Source organism: Crocuta crocuta, unplaced genomic scaffold, assembly GCF_008692635.1.
Source record: "Crocuta crocuta isolate KB4526 unplaced genomic scaffold, BGI_CrCroc_1.0 scaffold401, whole genome shotgun sequence".
Taxonomy (NCBI): Eukaryota; Metazoa; Chordata; class Mammalia; order Carnivora; family Hyaenidae; genus Crocuta; species Crocuta crocuta.
In genome coordinates, this window is record NW_027529449.1 from 365,148 (window position 1) to 387,985 (window position 22,838).

The 22,838-nt window shown below is 31.5% G+C and overlaps 1 protein-coding gene across 1 annotated transcript in view; it reads right to left on the reverse strand.

Annotated features, from left to right (window-relative positions):
* Nucleotides 1-22,838, reverse strand: part of GRIK2 (glutamate ionotropic receptor kainate type subunit 2) — a 622,787-nt gene that overhangs the window by 142,778 nt on the left and 457,171 nt on the right. The window contains exon 11 of the mRNA XM_077760692.1: nt 18,798-19,021. Within this exon, the coding sequence (XP_077616818.1) occupies nt 18,798-19,021 (224 nt within the window). The remainder of the gene's footprint in view (nt 1-18,797; nt 19,022-22,838) is intronic.

Here is a 22,838-nt window from a genome sequence, read left to right on the forward strand (position 1 = left end):
AAAGAGCTGTAGTTTTATGACTCAAAAATAAATTAGTAGATAGATAGTAGTAGTAAACAGTAATCCTAGATTAGAAACCATTTTCTAAACTTTAAGTCAAGGGGCACCTGGGTGGTTTAGTCTGTTAAGCATCTAACTTCAGCTCAGGTCATGATCTTGCAGTTCATGAGTTCAAGCCCACGTCAGTCTCTGTGCTGACAGCTCAGAGCCCAGAGCCTGTTTCAGATTCTGTGTCTCCTTCTCTCTGCCCCTCCCTTGCTTGCGCTCTGTCTCTCTCTCTCTCTCTCTCAAAAATAAATAACATTTAAAATTAAAAATTAAAAATAAAATAAAAATTTAGGTCAAGACATGAATTTTTTCACTTTACATATGTAACTATTTTAATATGTGTTATTTCTTTCTACACCAAATGTAAAATTTTAGAATACAGTTAATAATTTTAAGGGGAAAATTAACATTTTCTAAATTATACTATCTTTTTTATCAAAAAAATCCCTAATTATGTGGACTTTGAAAATCACATAAAATTATATCAGTTAATAGTCATGAAATTACCATTTACTTATAATATTTTAACTTCCAAATACTAGTTTTGAGTGGAAATAATGACTTTTAACTATTTAGCACATTTCACAGGTTTATGCATTAGACTATAATCACATCTTCCTTTTTTTTCTTTTTTTACTTCTTAGATTCTTTTCCCCCAGTTTTATTGAGAAATAATTGGCATGCACTGTATAAGTTTAAGGCATACAACATACTGTTCTGATTTACCTATATTGTGAAATGATTACCATGATTTGTTCAACTAACGTATGTCTTCTTGTAAGGATTCAATTAAAAGAACAATAAGAAAAGAAAAATTCTCCAGTGATAAGAACTCTTCAGATTTACTCTCTTAACCACTTCCCTGTATATCATACAGCAGTGTTAGCTATAGTTATCATGGTGTATTTACATCTCTTGCACTTATTCATCTTATAGCTGGAAATTTGTACCTTCTCATCACTTTTACCACTCTCCCCACCCTCTGCCTCTGGTAACTGCAAGCCTGATCTCTTTTTCTATGAGTTTTGTGGGTTTTTTTTAATGCACACACAAGAGAGATCTTACAGTATTTGTCTTTTGTTCTTTAAAGTAGAAAAATATACCACTGATAAATGTTTCTCTTATTCTACAAAATATTAAAGATAACTTTAAGTGATTTTGTTTAATGCTCATGTTTTATAACAGCATAATAAAAGTTTTTAGAGTATGTGCATTTTTAGAATAACTATTAAATAAAAACTTAGATACATTATAATATTTATATTGGTTTGTGTTCTCAAAATTCTAAGCATTTCCAATTTTATCATGCTTTTTTTCACCATTGCTTCTTTATATTATGATTACATAATTGAGTTTTTTTATTATGCAGTTAAGAATTGCTTTTAACTTCTGCTCAATGGAAGTACATATATAGTATGTATATATGTATGTGTATATATATACATATACACACATGTATATATTTACTTTTTCAAAGAAGCAAAGAACCTATTTTATACATTTCTAAAAGATGCATTTTTCTTCTGCATTTTGATGCTTTAAATAGATTTACTTGTCCCAAGCCAATAAAATAGGAAATGTGCTCATGAAAGAAGGCCAAGAAGTCCATCTGTGTCTGTTCATTTCTCTGAGCTATCAGTTCCTTAATTTCTCAAAATATTTTTTCATCTCAAGCTTGACTATCTGCTTCACTAAACAAAGAAACTGTTCCGACTTCTTTTAGCAGTGGAACCTTTTTTCTAAATCCCAAATGAACTTACTTATAAAAGAAATTATCTTCTTCCTCAGCATCCAAAAATTCTCCATTCATTCTAAAACTATCTTAGTATGTATTGAAAACAATTAAAATACTATTTCCTGTCTCTCTTTACAGAGATTTCTAGGACATTATCTCAATGACCACACTTATAAAAAGTTTTTTTTTTAATCATTTGGAGTACTTCAGTAGAATTTCTCATGACATTAATATCAAAATTCCTTCTGCATTTATGACAGAGCCAATGATTCAATAAGATTCTTGTTAATTATGTTTTATCCCCTGTGTAACACCTCACAGTTATGTAATAAACTTTCAAGCTTTGAATTTAGTCTACTAATCATTTAAAACATCCTTGATAATCACTTTTTTGAAAAGACTGCTTTAATTTCTAAACTATGTTCGATTTGCACCTGGGTGGCTTAGTTAAGGGTCTGATTCTTGGCTTCTGCTCAGGTCATGATCTCATGATTTATGGGTTAGAGCCCCACACTGAGCTCTGTGCTGACCTTGAGAAGCCTGTCTGGGATTCTCTTTCTCTCTCTCTTTCTGTCTCTCACCTGCTTGTTCACACACTCACACGTGCTCTGTCTCACTCTCTCTGTCTCTCTCTCTTTCAAACTAAAGCTTTTTAAAAAATGAAAAAAATAAACTGTATTCAAGACACCAGTACTAGTCCTGTCATGTCATTCTCTATATGACTTCTAGCAACTTAAAATCATTCAGTGCCTTGATTTTCTAATGCATAAAATAAGGGGATCATGTATAATCATCATTTCAAAAGAATTTTATACTGCTCTTAGTATGGTTGATTTTATTTACCTTCATTGTCTGATCTGCTATGCTTTGGGAAGATTGGTCTCCATTTCTATTCTTTCTCTCTTAGCTCTCTGCCTTTTCATAGGAATGCTTCTTCTTGAATGAATGTACTTACTGGGGCACCTGGGTGGCTCAGTAGTTTAAGCGTCTGACTTCAGCTCAGGTCATGATCTCATGGTTCGTGGGTTTGAGCCCCATGTCAGGGTCTGTGCTGACATCTAGCTCAGAGCCTGGAGCCTGCTTCAGATTCTGTATCTCTGTCTTTCTCTGACCCTCACCTGCTCATGCTGCCTCTCTCTCTCTCTCAGAAATAGATAAAACATTAAAACATTCTTTAAAATAATGAATGTATTTACTTGTTAAATGTAGTATATTCTGCAAATTCATTAACTGAATAATAGTGAACTTAATAAATATTATAGATTATTTTATATAATTATTTGCTCTTTCTACTAAATCTCTTTATATCTCTTGTGCTTCTCCCTTGACCTCTCCTGAGGTAACACTAACTTAAAGTTCCTCAAATCTTTACATAAATGTCACATTGTAACTGCAATATTTACTGTAACTCATCCTCAAACTTGTTGAAAAGAGAATCAAGGAATAAGTAAACTGACTGAAACAAAATTTTAACTCATTTCAGTTAGCTTAGATATGAGCATTCACACATCCTCAAAACCATATGAAAGATAATAAAGGGCAAATTTAATAAATATTGGCATGTAGAGAAGCTGCAGATAATGTGACACAAAGATTTCCTGATGAATCTAGCCTAGCTTCCTATATTTTATTGATATTTTAAAATAACCAAAGACAGTATAATAAGTTAAACTGTCAGAGGATTTTAAATGATTAGATCTGTACCAAGCAACACTTTGGGCAAAACAATAAAAGACCGAGGAAACGTGGTCACATGGTGCTGAAAAGCTCTGACCAATCAATGATTGAGAGTCAGGAAGGAAAAAAAAAAAGAAGATATTCAGAAATGTGTGCTCAATATGAAACAGAAGACAAAGAAGGCAGAAGAAGGAAGGGAGAAGAGAAGAAAATTTCCAATGTCCCTGAGCACAATTAAAGATACACAGTCTGGCATATGGCCTTTCGATACATTATAGGCAATGATATCAATTGGATGACATCTTCTATAGACAATGCTTAACACTGAAACACCAGTTATTCTCTTCTGACTTCTTGAGCCTACTGTGCAGATTTTGTGCCTTTTTGGAATGTCTCCTCACTTTTCATGCCTTTCAGATTACTGTCTCTGGATGGACTAGTTTCTTATTATCTTGAACCTTGCCATCCGCACTTGTCTTTTTGCAATGTTAAATTTTAAGTCCTTCCATTTAGACCAAACACATATTAAGTTTGCATTTCCTCACATTGCTTAGTCTATATTCTAGAAATAGTGGGTCCTCAAGAATTTGGGAAGGATTTAAGTCTCTGAAGTTTGTGGTCTGTATCCTAATGTTTAAAACACACACACAAATATACACAGAATCTTACTTTATATGTAAAATTTGAAAGCTGAAGCATTTGTAGAAAATCCTTTCACACAAAATTCCTTTAAACACCCAGGTTAAAAAGAAGAAGAAAAAATGTAGCTTCTCTTAATAAATTGGGAGTTTTGAAATAATATTTTACATAAATCTCTTAATGGGTTTTCATTTTGAATCAAGGAGATCCAGTTATTATCTCCAGTTGCTGTTTTTTGTAGTAAAAATCATTTTTATCATCCAGAACTTCCAGCCATATAACTGTAACTGTCTTATATAATACCTTTCTCCTTTAATCAAACTTGAAAAATAAAAATTCTGCCTTTATATTTCTGACATAGTTTAAGTATAGTGCTTAGCAGATTATCTCAAGTATATATTAGGTTTTATGAATGGGAAACTGATAAGAAAATATATTTATCATATTAGTGAAATGCTGATGGGTAGATGGAGAGCGGAAGATAGAGAGAGAGAAAATTGTTAGTTCTAGCTGGAATAAGTTTCAAACAATGAACAACAACAACACAAATCATGGAGTATCATCATTTAGGACCAATTAGAATTTATATAATCTCAATCTTGTTATACGTATGATCATTGACAATATTCTGAGAACTTTTATCTTATGATCTCAAACCAAATAAATAATACACCTTAACTGACTCTAAGAAGGAAATAAGCAACACCTGGTCTGAATCTGATATAGAGTAGAGGCCATTTATGAAGCTTTTATCTAACAGCATTTTTTTTATTTGCAATAGGCTAAGACCTAAACTATGATACTTTCCATTAACTACAGATGAGAATATATAAGAGGAGCTGTAAAGCTGCAAACTAAAGATTAAAATGACTGAATGCTTTTCAGGATGGACAATATAATCCTTTGATAATTTGCATTCATTTGAAGATGAGCCATTCAAAATTACTACCTGTCCGACTTGCATAAGATGAGCAAACTAGAAGCATGTAGATAAAAATGATGGTTGTTCCTAAACAGGCCACTTTAGTATCATTATAGTTGAGTTTTAGATATTCTAGGCTTACATGCATGTTGAATATGCTTATTTTATGGCTTTTTTGCAGTTATGCTACTTATATTCCATATAAAGCTAGAACATTAATAATTACCATTTGATGTTGTCTAATATGTAAATGAGATTTAAAATACAGTGACTTCCTTCAGCCCTACTTTCAGAGTATGGATCATAAGATAGAGAAATATGAGTCTTACAGAAAAATTACAATCTCATAAAAATATGTAGCTTCAAATATTTCCAAAATTAAAATCTACATATTCATCTACCTAGAGTTTCTGATCATTTATAGAATAGACAACTAATTTCACCCTTACAATAAATATAAAGTATTGACTATTTTTTAAAATACTTCCTCTTTTAGCAAATAAGGTACAATTACTAATAAAATTGGAATTTATTTAAGCCACATGCTTGTTTTCAAATCATAATTTGTCAGTATGGAAAACTGTTCTTGCTAGGTTTATCATTATTCCAAAATAAGGTCTTTTTCTTTTTCCAATTATCTATTTTATAACTAACAATAAATGTAGGGAACTTTTTAAATATTCAGTGAGTGTCTTTCTGACAAGTTAAGAGCAAATCTCAGGCACCTGGGTGGCTCAGTTGGTTAAGTGTCTGACTCTTGATTTCAGTTCTAGTCATTATCTCACAGTTCGTGAGTTCAAGTCCCACATTGGGCTCTGTGCTGTCAGCACCTGCTTGGGATTCTCTCTCTTCCTCTCTCTGCTCCTCCCCACTTTCATGCTTTATCTCTCTCTCAATATAAATAAATAAACTAAAAGAAATAGCAAATCTTGATTTTATAACCAAATCCACAAATAAGTAATAATGAGTTGACTTGAGACCAGACATTTTTAAATGAAAGTTAATTTTCTAAATTCCATAATTGAATTAAAATTTTTCACATTCATTTTATTTTTTTATTAAAGTTTTTGGAGGAGAAGAGAACATGAGCAGAGGAGGGGCAAAGAAAAAGGAAGAGAGAGAACCTTAAGCAGGCTACATGCCCAACATGGAGCCCCACGCAGGGCTTGATATCATGACCATGAGATGATGACTTGAGCCAAAATCAAGAATCAATGCTTAACCAGGTGCCCTTCACTATTTTATTTCTAAAAAAAAGAGGAAAAATATCGTAGGGGCAAAATGTTTAGAAAATACTGAGTTAGGCAAACATACCCAAACATTTTTACTATAAGACTTTTCAGAGCCTTTAATCTGCTAATAGTAAATCTTCAGAGGAGGATCTATATACTTCTCGTGACTATTTGATCATACAGCTGTCTTGCATTCATTTCCCAGCCCCACCCCTCAGAAACATGTGACGTTTTATAAATACTGCCTGATGATATGCATAAATATTAAGAAGCCTATCACATTTAATAATGTTTTGCACCAATTACTTCATTTCTTTATAAAAGTTAGGGAAAACATTGGTGTATTTGGATATTCCACATCAAAAGTAAATTTTTTCCATGGGATTGAAAATTTAACTTTGGGGGCTGCTGGGTGGCTCAGTTGGGTAAGTTTCCAACTTTTGAATTGGGATCAGATCATGATCTCACAGTTAGGGAGGTGGAGACCCGCATCCAGCTCTGTGCTGACCTCATGGATGGAGCCTGCTTGAAATTCTCTCTCTCTCCCTCTGTTTGCCCCTCCCACTACTCATGCTAGGTCTCTTTCTGTCTGTCTCAAAATAAATAAATAAATAAGCATTAAAAAAAGAAAACTGATGTTTTGATAGCATCATTTAAGATAATATTAGAATAACAATTCATGCTTCTTACACAAAACTAATTCGGTAAATTCATGTCTCAAGGATATAGGCTAGCACCAGAAAGAAACTATTAAAGATCTCTTAAAATATAAATACTTACACTTTACTTTTCACACATTTTTAAACAAGCATCATTAACTTGTTTTAAAGAGAATATCAGTCAAAATAACTAACAGGAAGGGAATAGTCAGGCTACTCAAAAATAGGTGTCCTGATAATAGATGAGGAAAAAAAAAGAGAAAGAAAACTTAATAAGTGGACATTTGAAATAAGGAATTTGGGAGAATTTCATGTGTTAAACTTTACTTCACACTTTAATAAGTCCTGTGGCAGGCACAGCCAATTATGTGCGTGATAACATCTTACTTACCAAAGAACTGAGGTGGCAGTATATCCAGATAAAAGAAACAAATCTGCATCCTCTTTTACTACTAGAAATAAAACTCTAGCCAAGAACATGTAGAGAAGAGGAAGGTTTTCCTTTCTGAGGTAAAGGCACTATCTTTTATTTTTTGCTTTTCCTTTCTACCTTCTTCCTGCCTAAGACACAGAAAGGATGCCTGATGCTGCAGTGACCAGTTCAGTCCTAAGGGTAAAAGTCTCAGTCTTAGAACAGCATAGCCAGTCACTAGAAAGTGCCAGGTTTCCTGATGCCACCTTTCAGCATTATTTTCAGGCTTGCCCTGCCTAAGTTTAGGCTCCATGACAACAGTAAACCTCCTATGTTCAGTCAGGTTTCCTACTACCTACTTGTGAACCTATTCCTACTAACAGGCTCTGAGCCTATTACCTACCGAACTTTCAGTGGGCATCAATTAATGTATATATTACTACTAAATGATCTTAGATAATTTTATTCCTTTAGATATTTTTTATTGAAAGTTATAAGCAAAGAAAACCATCTCATAGTTTAAAACTTTCCATGTAGAGAGTTGAAATTTTCTAATTTAAGGATAACATCTCAATCATCCAGAAAATACCAGAATTCTATGAGACTGTCACCTAGCTGAAGTTTTCCTTAGTGTAGTTTCTCTTTTCCATAGATATTTTAATGAGAAGTTAACTGCAAAACAATCATGCTAATTGTTTAGATACTAAATTATTTTCATGAGAGAAAGGATTGACTACCATTGACTTTAAGCTTGCAATTACTTCAAAGATTCTAATCGTCTTAGTAAAAATCCAGCTCTTCACTTTTGCTTTCGAGGCTCCATAACCTTGTCATTATCTTCCGTATATTTTTCTGATAGATCCTGCATATCTATGTAAGCACATACACCTATGTGAAAAGTGCTATTCACTTTTATGATCTATGCTTACCCCTTCATTTGAACATGTTATATATTAGCCAGCTTATTTGGCTGTAAGAGCCAATTTTGTATCGATCTTCCCAAATCTGAATTAGTCATAATTGGTATTAGTGGTATTAGTCATATCAGCAATATTTACACCACTACAATTGTCAACTGCTGCAAATCAAAGATTCTCTCCTTGCCGTAGCCAGTTATTAAGCGATTACCATCACATACCATTTATGTTAAATTTGTATACCACATGTTGTTCATTAATTAATCTTGGCAATGTTTAATTGGTAGCTTTAGTATCAGAAAGTCACCAAATTTACACAGAATGAAGAACAAGGATTATCTGTATGTGAATGCCACAATAATATGCCATTGAACATATTATCTGGTAGATCTAAATGGATTGGAAGGGCTTAATGGGATGGTAACAATGATCAGTTCCACAGATTTGTAATTGATCAATAGCAAATTTAAATTATAATCAATTTTCATTAAAAATATAATCTTGAGGAAAAATAAACATTACTATCAGCTATAAATACAAGAAACAATAAATAACAAAGGTTTTCAAAACATAAGACTTCCTCTTAATTCCCTTTAAAAAATTATATTTGGTATAGGAAATTAACTTCAACAGTAGGGTAATTTCAGATCTTTATGATCTATTTTTATTCTAAGCAATTTTTTAAATAAAATTAAGTTATAATGGTATACTGCACCATACTCCAATTTTAAACTACCTAAGATTGCTTTTATTGTGATGGAATAAAAAAGTCCTTACAATAATCATCTACTGATCATTTTAAGATTCCCAAAAGAAAGGCATCATTCTGGTCTCCATAAAATTCAGACTTAATTTTAAAAGTGTAAAATAAAAATATATAATTTTGCACTTAAAGTTGGAATCTATTTTTAAAATTATACAGTGGCTTTTATATAGTCTCATTAAATAGTTACTAATACAGTTTTTTTAAACACCCAATTGTCCAATCAAATTAAATTAAGAGTGGCTTTAAATTGGAAATAATAAGGAAAATGGCCTACATATCAACACTGCATAAGAAAGCATAGGTTTGTCCTATCAATAATTTCTTACCAACATAGCTATTTGTATTAAGTGAAGTACCGAACATTAAAAAACAGTTATTTTTAAATTAGTTGGAAAATAATTTACATTGAAAAGAATTCTTTCTTAGACTTACATATCAGAAGCAAGTGTTTAGCTTGCAACACACTTGCTAAGGATTTTAAAGCAGTAAGTCCAGTATTAAAAGGCTCAAGGCAGACTGTCCTCAGATCAGTCAGGTGATCATGTGGTTTCTAATACTGGAAAATGAAACAGACTACGCTTTTAGATAAATGTACACTCAATAAGTAAATGATTTTATCAACAAGAACTGGAAGCTGGCACTGGAAAGGTAGCACTTGATTCTCTAACATCACTTGGATGTTTAAGTTGATTTAACTAATATGCAAATATCTGGATTATAAAAAAAAAAAAAATAGCAGGGGGCGCCTGGGTGGCTCAGTCGGTTAAGCGTCCGACTTCAGCTCAGGTGATGATCTCGCAATCCACGGGTTCCAGCCCTGCATCGGGTTCTGTGCTGATAGCTGAAAACCTGGAGCCTGTTTCAGATTCTGTGTCTCCCTCTCTCTCTGTCCCTCCCTTGCTCGCACTCTGTCTCTCTCTGTCTCAAAAATAAATAAACATTAAAAAAAATTTTAAAAATAGCAAACCAGCTAGTAGGAACATGCAAGGCACATAAAGGATTTTTTTTCTCATTGAGTTTTTAACTATAAAAAATTTTAGTATGTTTCACAATGTTTAATGACTTTTGGGTTTTTTCCTTCCAAATGAATATCTTTTGAAATTATACTCTATTGTATCAAATATACGAATAAAATATTTTAAAATTAAGTGGATGTACTGCATATTCTCTTCAGTATCTAAAACAACTGAAGTATGTTTGGAAAGCATTCATTATTATTTTTTTCAACTCAAAATCTGACTTAAGACAGATCAACATGATATTTTTAAATTGGGGGCAGAAGAAATATTTTAAATACAATTTTTAACATTTTCCTGATTAAAAAATTTGAAGCATTAATTGAAAAATTGAAGCAGTGATATGAAAAATTTGAAATCGACATACATTTCCCTGAATGTGAAAATCCCTGAATATCGATTTTCCATCTTCTTCTACAACAAAATTTTCACTATTTTAATTTTCCTTTTTTTTTTTTGGTAATATCACTTTAGTAATACCAGTTTCCAAAACGTATCCTCAGTGAGTCTAATGAATTGTTAGACTTATATTGAAACACACCTCCCAGCACCCCCATCCTCAGCACCAATAATAATAAGGGAAGCAGGGAAACACTTACCTAATTTTATTATGTTAAAATAATATTCAGGTGCATATTCTGAACCAACTTAGATGACAGTTGTAGCCCTATTCTGTTTATAATGTTTATCATGCCAGTAACATTCAAAACCTACAATTTCACCTTTGCTTCAAATATTAAATCCATTAACTTAATACAAAAATCTATTATAAATTCATTCATCTCATTTTATCATCTCAAGAGAAGTCAGACAGGGGCACATAAAAATGGGAAATATTTTATAATAATTAATTTAGGATCAAACATCTTTTATAAAGAATAGCAGGAAATTAAGTTATATCCAGGATGGGGAGGGACAGAGAGAATTACCTTTTACATATTTTATAAAGTATTGAAACTAAAAGTAGGTTTCAATCCAATGTACATTAGACAAAAAAAAAAAAGAATTACTATAGTTTTAAAGTGTAGGTGTATATAATTACTTTATTAATAAGGTTTTTGTCATTAAGTCTGTCAGGTTAATTTCTGGGCTTCCAAACAAAATTCCAAAAGTAGGTATAAAATCAACACTTTTATAACTGAGATAACTTCACATAGTGTCCCTCATTATGTAAGATTTAACTAGAAATATTAAAATTTATAGGTGTTGAAAATCAATAGAATAGTTTGTGCTGTCATCTATTTTACTAATTCTATTTACATAAAAAAGGGAATTTTTCCAGCTCGTACTATTTGAATACCATATTGAAATCCCTCTTGCAATTTGAGAGGCAAATGATATTTTCCCCCAAAAAATATATATGTATAGATAACCAACAGGATTGATATGAAAACAATTTAACTTGAATGATGTAATTATGTAATGGAATGTAAAAAATTATAGCAATTAAGGTGCTGTGACATGCTGTAATGAATGAAGTTACATTGGTTGATGACACTATATCTCCTACTCATTAATTATTTGGACAGAGTGCATTATTTTTAAATAGCATGAAGAAATAAGGCATAAATTACCGCTAAAAATTACTCCTATATATTTTCATTTAGTATTAGTGATATTTTTCCCACATCCATGAATTATGAAAAAAATCAAAAGAATATCAGTATCATTTTGAGTTGCTAAAGAAGCTCACATGGGGCCTTTTTTTTTTTTTTTTTTACAATATGCAGCTAGCTAGAAAATTTCAGGGGAAGAAACTGAGCATTTCTAGAAAAATGACTTACAAAACAAATAGGTTTACATGTTTATGAGGCAAATCTGCACATGTGGTGCTTGCTAATGTGTCCTGTTTAAGTGCCTAAGTGACTGAAAATATTTTTAACCTACCTTATTTGCAAATCTAAAGACACATTTCTTAAGTGTAGCTAATTGAGGTTGATTCTTTCAAGTTATTATAAACAACATACTGCTAACATGTAGTTCAAATATTTTATATTGGATTCTTTTAAAAGTCATTACTAAAAAGGTAGCCAAACTCTTTTTTTTTCCTAAGATCTTAGAAGGAAAAAGTGAATTTAACATGACAGTCAAAAAGAACCAAGTGGTACAAATTCCTTTTATGTTTTCTATTTTCTTCTAAATCTCTTCTTTTTTTAAGACAACTTTCTCCCTATAATAAATGAGAATTTAAAAAGTGTAATAATGCTACAATTAAACAAAGGAAAGTCAAATCTTACTTGCTACAGGTTTAGTGGTATGGTTATGTATATCTATTCATTCCTTATATCAACCCATAAAAATATAAAGTTACTGAAAAAAAAGCTAATAATTTAACCTCTCCATGGTTCTCAGATAAAATCTGGCCACTGTTGACATGCAATTTGTATTTGTTTCCCTCCTTTTCTCTTTCAATGACCTCTTCCACAAAACCCACCAGCCAGTTCAACACTATATAGGAAAATATCTATCTGAAAGGACTCTCACACCAAAGAATCTATAGCAAAAGGACACCTTTATCAAGCTAAAAACGTTACTAATTTAGGTGTCATGCTTACCATTTTAAAAAAATTGACTTATTTTTCTACATTTTTCAAGACAACTGCCATTTTTGAGTAGAGTACTCTCAATTGTTGTACAGAGACATAAAGAGGGAAACTTTCCTCTGGAAAGTCTGAGGGAATCATTTTTCTGGGGGCTATAGAAAAATAGAAGCACAATTTTGTTTTGAGAATTAACACAGAAAGAACTAGGTGGGAAGTTAGCTTCTTAGAAATAATTCACAGTACTTTGCAGCTATGGGAGATGTAGCTGTCTAGAGGCTACAAAATATGGAAAATTAAGTGCATCACTTGGTAACAAATGCTTGGTTCTCTTTATCTTGTTGTTTCTCAGAGTCATCTCAAAGAATTTCTTTCTTATGTTTAAAACACACACACACACACACACACACACACACACACACACGAAAGAAAAAAATAAAGAGGAAGAGAAACATCCATTCACAGAGTCATTCTTGTCCTATTAGTTTTTCCATGTTAATTAATTAGTGAGAAATGTATGAGACATAGTGGCAAGTGTCAAAGATGACACTATACCCCTTTTCCAAATCTTTCAAAGAAAAAAATAAACTCTTGCAAGACTATTGCTTCTCATCAGTGTGTGTGTGTGTGTGTGTGTGTGTGTAAAAACAATTACATATTTCATAAAGGATTCATTAAAAACAAAAGTGTCATTTGTTGGTAGCAAGTATAATAATTTAACAAACATTCATCTTCAAGTCTTACAATTCTTGAGTTTCTTAACATTACTCTCTATACAGTATAATTTATTAAAATTAGTATCTGTGATTTTCAGAGCTAGATACTGTGGAACTTCTAAATTGAAACAAATTACAATACAGTGACCATAGTCGTCAGAAGCTCATTGGCCAGGATATTTATTGAGGGGACACACTTGCAGTGACTAGAGAGGGAGGTGCTTTTCCACCTCTACAAGGTCTTGAATTCAATTTGGCGATGGAGGCAAGGAAAGATAAAGAGGAAAATAACTTATCTATAGGATATGAAAAATAAAAATGGGCTACCAAACTTCTGCTCTTGCATTTATATTCACTTTTGCCCTAACAATAAAAAAATTCTGTCAAAAAATAATTTCAAATGAGAGATCAAAACTTCTAAAAGAAACTCAAGCACAATTATCTTTAAAAGAAGATGCCAAAAAGCATCAGATTATAGAAGATTACCAAAATAAGCACCTTAATGTTAAATTGTTTTTGTCTTACTTGATTTTTTTCAAATCTTTTATTCTTATAAATGTCTAGCATAATTATAAAATTGAGAGGTAGAAAATATGTTTATTTTTTCTTAAAGTGATTGAGAGTCTGATTCTTCAGACTTTAAAGATAATTGCAGTCAAAATTTCCACTGCCTCAATTATCTAGATACAATATTCACCATAAGCTGGAAACAAGTTACCAATTCAACTTGCTTTCAATTGGTTTGGTTCTACTGATACAAATGAAGAATTTTTTTCTGGTTTAGTGACTCCAACTCTATTTTGTAGCCATGAACATTATTGGAATCATTACAAATAAAGAGGTAAAGTATTGTATAATAATTTACCAAGTAACAATTGTGGGAAAAAAACCCATGTTATTAATGTAGAAGTAACTTCATCTCCTATGGAAACGTAGTTTGAAAGTACACTTAGTTTTAATCAATGGTGACTTTTAGGTCCATAACTGAAGTATTTGTGAATATAATCAATTTTAATAGTTACTTTCATATGTGTGAAAGGAATACTAGCAAAACAGCATTATTTCAAACCAAATTTTCATTAAACTCACAGAAAATTGCTAAATGGATAGAGGAATAACAGATAGGCTTTCCTGAAATTTACATAAGTAAAAAATATCTAAAAAATTAAAGTAAAATATATCTAAAATCATGTTATTGAAAGGTAAAACTGAAAAGGTTTCTAGTAAGAGGTGGGCAAGTTGGTGGCAAAGGCACACAACAAAACTGGCATTTCATTTCAATGTGACAACAGTCTTTTTGACAGCATATTAGTTTAACATTGAACATCCCACCAAAACAGTTATCCATTTCCAAGTGCATAATAAGTCATTGTTGCCCTTCACTGTACATTAAATGTCACCCATCATTGTGACAAGAACATAAAAGCTATTGTACGCTAGCTAGGAGCGTAGATCAAAGCTGTTGATGCAAGCACTTTGGACATGGCTTTCTAAACTCAGTTAAACCATCAAAAACACTGTTTAGAGCATCTTTACCTCTGAGCACCCAGAGAAATACAGAATATTTTTACAAGTGTAAGAACTCTCAGTAAGGCAAAAATAGCCTTGTCATCTTGTGACCCCCAGACCAAGGTAGTGCCAAAATGTGTGTCAAGAGAGTCCTGGTGGTCAGTGTATTTATAAACCCTTGAACAGATTCTAGGGATACCAACTCCTGCTGTCTAATCCAGTAATACAACAGATGATATTCTAATATTCTAAAAATCATGCAAAGTAATTCAACCCCAAAACACATAAGGGACTCCTATATTCTTTTTAACGTAGAAAAACTAATGTCATGAACTTAACACATACTGAATATTCTTAGATTTGTTATCTTTCCTAAGAAGGCCAGGTTAGCCAGTATTGCTTTCTTTCTTTTACTCTTTTTCCTACTTTTGGTCATATTCACTTGCTCATTTAAGTAACCTAAGAAATTTCTCTGTAATAAAATTCTTACTAAAAAAATTGGTATAGTATTACTTTTCTTCCCCAGTTTATTTGTATTTAATTTTAAAATGTCAATCTCAGAATAAAATATGCAATATTATTATAAGCTGAGTGAATTATTATTACAGTTCCATCAATCCTGTTGGAGGAAAATGTATATAGCATTAGTCTCTTCTTTTAAGTTTGGTCTTTAGTTATTCACCTCTATACCAAACTATTAAGAACTCTAGACCAAGATTTACATGCTGAATTTCAAAGCATCTCTGGTCTTGAAGACACCTATTGTTAAAAGGAAAAAAAATCTCTAACATTATGGACATTTACATTGGCTCATTTTATAAATACTATGTACTGCGTCAGTATTATCAATTGTTTAGTAAAGAAAATATTTGAAGCAAGGTGAAAAATACCTCTCATTCTGAGTTTAAAGGGTGGATTTCCTAACCAGACTCTTTATAACACTAACTTCTGTCTCTATTCTAATATACAGAGGTCAGGTTAATAGAATGAGGGAAAAGGTTTAGGGACAAACATGATTAAGTACAAGTTTGTCATGTATAAAATTTCTTCCTAATCCTCTGTCAGTCAAGAGCTATGGTTAGGATATCCAGGATAAGGCCATTCCATATCTAGAATGCTGTACCTTAGGCTTATCTATACTGTGAAAAGAATTCTCAGCTAGTACAAACAAGCATGCTGATTATGTCATTAGCTATAAACGATAATGCAACTGTTTGCAAGAGATCATAGATTATGAAAGCATCCCAAGAAAATAAGACTATATATTTCTTTCTTAATAATGGTTAAAAAAATTTCAGAGCATTTGTTAAGTATTTCTTAGATAATCTTTTATACAATAAGTGTGAAGGGAAATTTTTAATAGGTATCACAATAACAAACTGCTTTTAAATTTAATTTTAGAAAACATAAATTTTAATAATTATGATCAGTATTTAATTTATTTTAAAATTTTGATATTGACATAGTATCATTTTAGAATTTTGTTTCTGTGATTTTCAGTGGGAATGAAACACATATCTGAGAATTTTTTCAAATGTAATTTGAAATTACATCTCTGTAATTACATGGTGATAGAGACAAAAATATACATAAAGAAAATGCCATATTTATATATTAATGTTAATGAGTTCATTAGTGATCTCTCTATAACATAAGACAGTCTTCATTCATAGGTAACATCAAAATTCTATATTTATTTTGTAGTGATAACGAATATCATAATACCATTTACATTACAAAAGTAATTAAGTTCTGCAATGAAACTTGGACATTTTGTCTGGTTTGCACATTATGAACTTTCACTGTAACAGGATTTCAATACCATATCAGAGTGATTTTTTTAATTGTAGTATAATGGATTTTAATTACATAAATTTATTTAGCTTTGGAAGCTCAGTTAAGAATTTAATTGGGCTCTATTCAAGAAATTTTCTTTTAATCTGAGTTCTTAGTATGTTGATTTTAAATTTAGCAAATATTTATATATTATTTTAATATAGAGCATTGAACAAAATATTTCAGGGATAATCTGCAAAGAATTTATTTTCATATTATGTACTATTTACCAAGATACCTAATATTCTTTGTTAGTTAATATAGGATACCTGACATTGTTCATTATTTAATAAAATATGTGTTAATTTACCTATAAATTATAGGTAAGATATTATACTTAATTTTTAAAATTGTATGAGACTGTCTTCATTGAATAAGGTGCTGAAATAGAATGATTTTCAAATTCATTCACTTAATAATTAGCAACAAAATATAACAGTAATATTCCAAAATTTTATGACACTAAAAAATCTCACCCCAGCTAATGTTACATTCTCAAAAAGAATGACATAGATGTATTTATTCTGTGTAAAATTAGCACAGGTTACCATAATTATACAGATATTATATCATTATTTTGATAGTTATCAAAGTGAGAGTTAAAAAATAGTTTGAAAATTATATCAGTGCATAGCCATTCCGCATGCCTCTATTTGCAAATGTAATTTTAAGCTGGAAAATAATTCAAATGTTTCAGTATTTGCTTTTGAATGTAAACTCAGAAGAATTGGGAATATCTGAAATTCCTAATATGAATTTGAGGTAACTCAATAGTCTCTACTTAAGGTCCCCTGGAAACTACATTAGACTTAATTCAGCTTGACTGATGCCTGCACAATTGTCTCAGGATGGTATCAGGACATTTGCCCCTAGGTTTTGATTTTATGCTTCCTGGGAACGTGTTAATTTGATTAAGAAGTAACAGGTGTACCTGCAGACAGCATGAAGACTTTTTCTATACTTTGGAGTATTTATTTTTCTGTTTGCCTCGTGGGCAGGCTGTAGAGTTCTCCAACAATTGAATTATTTAAACTGTAATCTTTGAACTCATTTCTCTGACTACATATAAACAGTAGTGTTTACACTGGTCGTTATAAAATATATGTGACTGATGCAAAGATGCTCAAAAATGAGAAAGCTGTTTTGTCTTCAGAAGATATGAGAAAAAGCTAGAACTAAAGGCTTATGAACTTTATACTCCAAATTCTCAGTTTCTAGGGGGAGAATTCTAAACTTCAAATACAAATTTTAACATGATCTACCACACAGCTACCAAAGCTATATGTACACATGACTCCAATACAAATTTTCAGCCAAATGCAAGTGATAATTATCTGAAGGACTCATGTGTTAACACTAAACCAATTGAGGGGTAAATTATAAATTTGCATAACATTTATATTTACATATCAGAAATATCTGTGTATAACTATAAAAATGTGCATATGTCAAAAATCTTATGCTATTCTAGAAGTGATTCCTTTTTTATTGAATAAGCTAATTGTTTTTTTATTGCTACAAACAAATATATGACTTCACTGAGAAAAGAATAAATTTAAAAAAGGATAAATATCCTTAGTGATAAACGTATCAGAAGATGCTATATAATACAATTGAAAAAATAACCTTCCTATTTAATATTTAATTGTGATGATACAGCAAAAACATATTTGTAGTTATACATTATAATTATTTTGTAGAAAAATGAGAAATTTTGTATGGAAAATTATGGTAGTCCTTTTATACGTAAAATGCTTATTTTTAATTAGCCTTGGTTCATTAAAAAAAGCCTCCTTTTAAATCTTACCACTTTGGTTTTTCTTAAGACTGATTTATCAATTCAAATTAGTGAAATATACTATTTTACTGTCTCACTCAAGAGCAAAATGAGGAAATGATTTTTATGGCATAGTAATTTGGACTGCTTTTAGATTCTAATTAAAAAGAGTAAACTCTCCTGCAGTTATAGCTTACTGACACAATCAGCATGCTTCTGCCCAAAAAGGCAGTAGAGTAGATTTTAATAAGGTAGGTGACTCTTAAAAGTTCATTATTTCAGCACCCCAAGGGAAATAAAGAAGAAGAGAAGTAAAATTATTGTGACTTTTGACAATTATTAGTTAGGAAAAGGAGGTAACAATTGCCAAAAAAATCACAAAAGTGAGCATGTTACCTGGCTATGACAAAGAGCACACAACTGACACCCAAGTAAGCCAGCAGAATATACATCCAGATATCAGGGGAGAGAGGATTCAGGAAGGAGAAGACGCCTGGGTTTGTACCATTGGGCTTGCGGTACAAAATACTTATTCCAAGTGTCATAAAGGGCTTGGAAAAGTCGATGACCTTCTCTCGAACGTAGGTAATAGCCAGTGGGGCAACCGCAAGGTCAGCTTTCTGTAGAGAGAAGCAGAAAATGGGGGAAAATTGGTTCTAAGTTTCAAAAAAGGAGTCAGCATCCAAATTAAACAAAACAAATATTTCACACTTGAGAATTGTCTGAGTAACTATTACGTTAACATTTAAAGCATTCTTGACCCTGAGTTGAAGCATCTGATTTTTCTGTTATTCATTTCTATGTCCTCCAAGATTAGCAAACCAGCATTTATTATAAGTAGTTAAAGAAAGAAAAAAATCTGTGTGGAATGAAAAAACTGAAGAAATTACTATACATTCAGTACCTGAATTATGATGCTGTGGAATCTTCTCATAGTTATTTTTAATCTAAACTAAAAAAAAACATTTACTGTAAGTTATGACTGTCTAAATACCTTGGTCAAATTCTAAATAGTGATAATAATAACATCTACCTCAAATCATTTAGTTGATAATCAAGAAATATGTTTTTCTTGTTTTAAAACTACAGAGTACAGTTAAAAGGTTTTAGTCTTTAAATAGTTAACATTTTGAAAATCATGTTTTAATGTGATTGTTTACTGCCCCTGAGTTTTGTTTCTAGCCCTCTAATTTGTTTTATATTATTTAATGAAAAGCCTTGCAGCCTTGCCTAAATCACATTAGGAAATGAGTTTTTCAATTTTCACAAAGTTGCTAATTTTCCACGGTAGCTTAAATATGTTAAATTACTAATGCTTTTCACTCATCATGTTGTAACCATCTGTCAGGGATGAACTTAAGCTGTAATATGTTGCAGGAAATAATTATAATATTTTAAATAATAAAGGCATCTATTCTCATATATGATGGGAAGCTATATCTCTACTTCTTTTATTTTCATAAATATACTGGGCTTTCCGAGAATAAATAAGAAATGCTGCTTGTGGAGCGCTACAGAAAGAGGGACAGAATAATGAAATTGGGTTTTGTTTTCTTACCTCAAGGATTGTTGGAGAACTTCAAAAACGAAACTTTACTAAAAGACTAAGTTTGTTGACAATATTATTCTGGGTATGTATTTGGGTGCATTTGTGTTTTGGGTCTGTGTGGGAAAGAGAGAGCATTCAGATGCATGAATAGAGTACCTCTGAGCAGCAGTGAAGAGAGAGAGACATTTCTCTAAATACTAAGAAGGAAAAAAACAGGTCTTAAGGGTCCTGGTGAAGATATCATCATATTACATGTTCTTAAATCTAAGACAATTATCAGTTTAGCAATAATACTTGGTAAAGTTCTTTAAGCATCTGCTATGCAACAGGCACTGTGGTAAGAACTTTACATGAATGGTCACATTTAATCTTTATACAATCTTACTATTATTCCCATTTTAGGAGAAGGAAACTGAATCCATGAGAAGTCAAAAACTTGTTCATGGTCACAGAACTAACTGAGCATTGGAACCAGGACCTAACCCCCAGGCTATTGGAGTCTTTACCAAAACAAAGCATGAGATGCATGTCAGAAGCCAGAAATGGAATCAGGGAGACATTCATTCGTTCATTTATCAAAGAATCTGTAGAGATGGAAAGGGGAATATGTGGAAGCAGGGACAGTGATTAATGGATTCAGTCACTGAAAATTTAGAGGGTCAAGTGCAGAGTTTGGGAAGATGGAATACTTTCCATAAGGAAGAGACAGCATTTCCTCGAAGACAGAAGGGAAGGAAGTACAGATGGTTTGAAAAAGTAAAGAAGGTTGTTAGGGAAAGATAGTGATCCTTTAAGAAACAGATTCTAGGTAAAAAAAAAAAAAAAAAAAAAAAAAAAAAAAAAACACACAAAATGGGGGCTTTTTTTTTTGNACAGCACAGTTTATCTATGTACCACTTCACTGTGCACCCTCCCTCACCCTAGGCACATGAAAAGCAAAATTTTATCACATGTAAAGCATATAAGTGAATATGCTTTAAGTTGGTAAAATATTTTAAAATTCATAGTAGATATTAACAAAAGTTAGGAAACAATTCAAATGACATATATAAAGGCAAAACTACTACATTATTCCCAGAAAGGTAAGTTGTTCCACAGGCATATATTAATACGTTTGAGTAGGAATACATCAAAATTTACTTAGTATTGCCTAAAATAAAATTTCTATCCCAAATATAAAATGAAAAAAAGACAAAACATTACGTAGCAAAATTCTTTCAATTATAAAAGAAATTAGTCACTTGAAACAGAAGATATAAATAGACACTTTTAGACATTTACTGCAAACAAATAAATGTATCAACAGACTGTGGTACATTCCTATAATGAAATATTATTCGGCAATAAAAAGAAAAGAGCTAGTAAGACATGAAAAGACCTGAAGGACCTTAAATGCATATATTGCTAAATGAAAAATGGCAGTCTGAATAGGCTACAACTGGTATGGTTCCAATTATATGACATTTTGGAAAAGGCAAAACTACACAGGCAGTAAAAAGATCTGTGGTTGACAGGGGCTCAGGGGAGCAGAGTGACAAATAGGTGGAGCCAGAACATGTTTAAGATAGTGAAACTATTCTGTAAGAAATCATAATGGTGGATAAATGACACTGGGCATTTGTCAAAAACCATAAAACTGTACAACACAAAGAGTAAAACCCTGATGTAAACCATAGACTTTAGCTAATGTCTCAATAATTGTTCATCAATTGTAACAAATGTACTACACTAAAGGAAACTGTTAATAATAATGAAAACCAGAGTAGAATGGAGAAGGTATGGAAACTCTTTCTGCACAATTTGTCTATAAACCTAAAACTACTCTAAAAAATCTATTTTTTAAAATAACAGATTGTTTTAAACATATCTTCTGTTAGTAGTATTTAATGTTGTGGTGATTAAATTAATTAAAGTGTAGTTACTATGATAAAGTATCCCTCCCTGGAAATTTCAGAAAGATGCCTGGGCAGCAGTTATCTTGTTAATAAGTTTTATTTAATATTCTATCCTTCTATGTGAAACTTTTCCACATTGTTCTACTGTCATAATAATCAATCAAATATCCCTAGGTCATTGGACAAAATCTGACACCAAGGAATGACTTGGTAAATGTTTGCTAAATGCAGTTTCAACTTACTAAAATAATAGTTTAATTTACAAAAATTTTCAAAGAAAATTACCCAGAGAATTTCAAAATTAACTTTTTTTCTGATCTTACTCGAGAAATAAGATTTATTTGTACATTAATGTAATTTCTAGTGAACTAACCCATCTAAAGGAAAACAGAATAATTCTTTTTATGGAGTTCTGTAATTAATATCAATCATTTGATTAAAGTTTCATAGAACAATGGTAACATTTATTGGTTTAAATTCCAATTACCTAACACAAAATTTGGATACCAAAGCGATCTTCATGAACGTCACAATGACTCCTAATTTGATCATGTTGAAAAAACCTTCTTTACAAAGTCCTAGTAATGAAAGAACATAGTGATATTATTTTATAAGACATGCTCTGGTCAGTGAAACATCTTATGCATACTTCTGAAAGTTTTTGTAATTTAACAACGGAAAACCAGTTCCAAACACTTTTCATTTCACAATAGTGTGAAATGCTTAGGACAGTGGGTAAAACAGAGTAGTAAGTGTGCTTAAATAAATTGGATTTATTTTAATTGATTTAGCTAAGACATTTAAGCTAGTTAATTATATTAATTTTACTGTAACTTATAAGTGATCCCACACTTCACTAAACTTCACAATGCATAATGTGAACACATGCTTTTGCCTCTCTGTTCACTTTTAGAGAAACATAGTTCACTTTCTGTAACTGTGGCCTACTATTTCCACCACTATCCACCTGGTGACACAGCCTGGACTCTTACA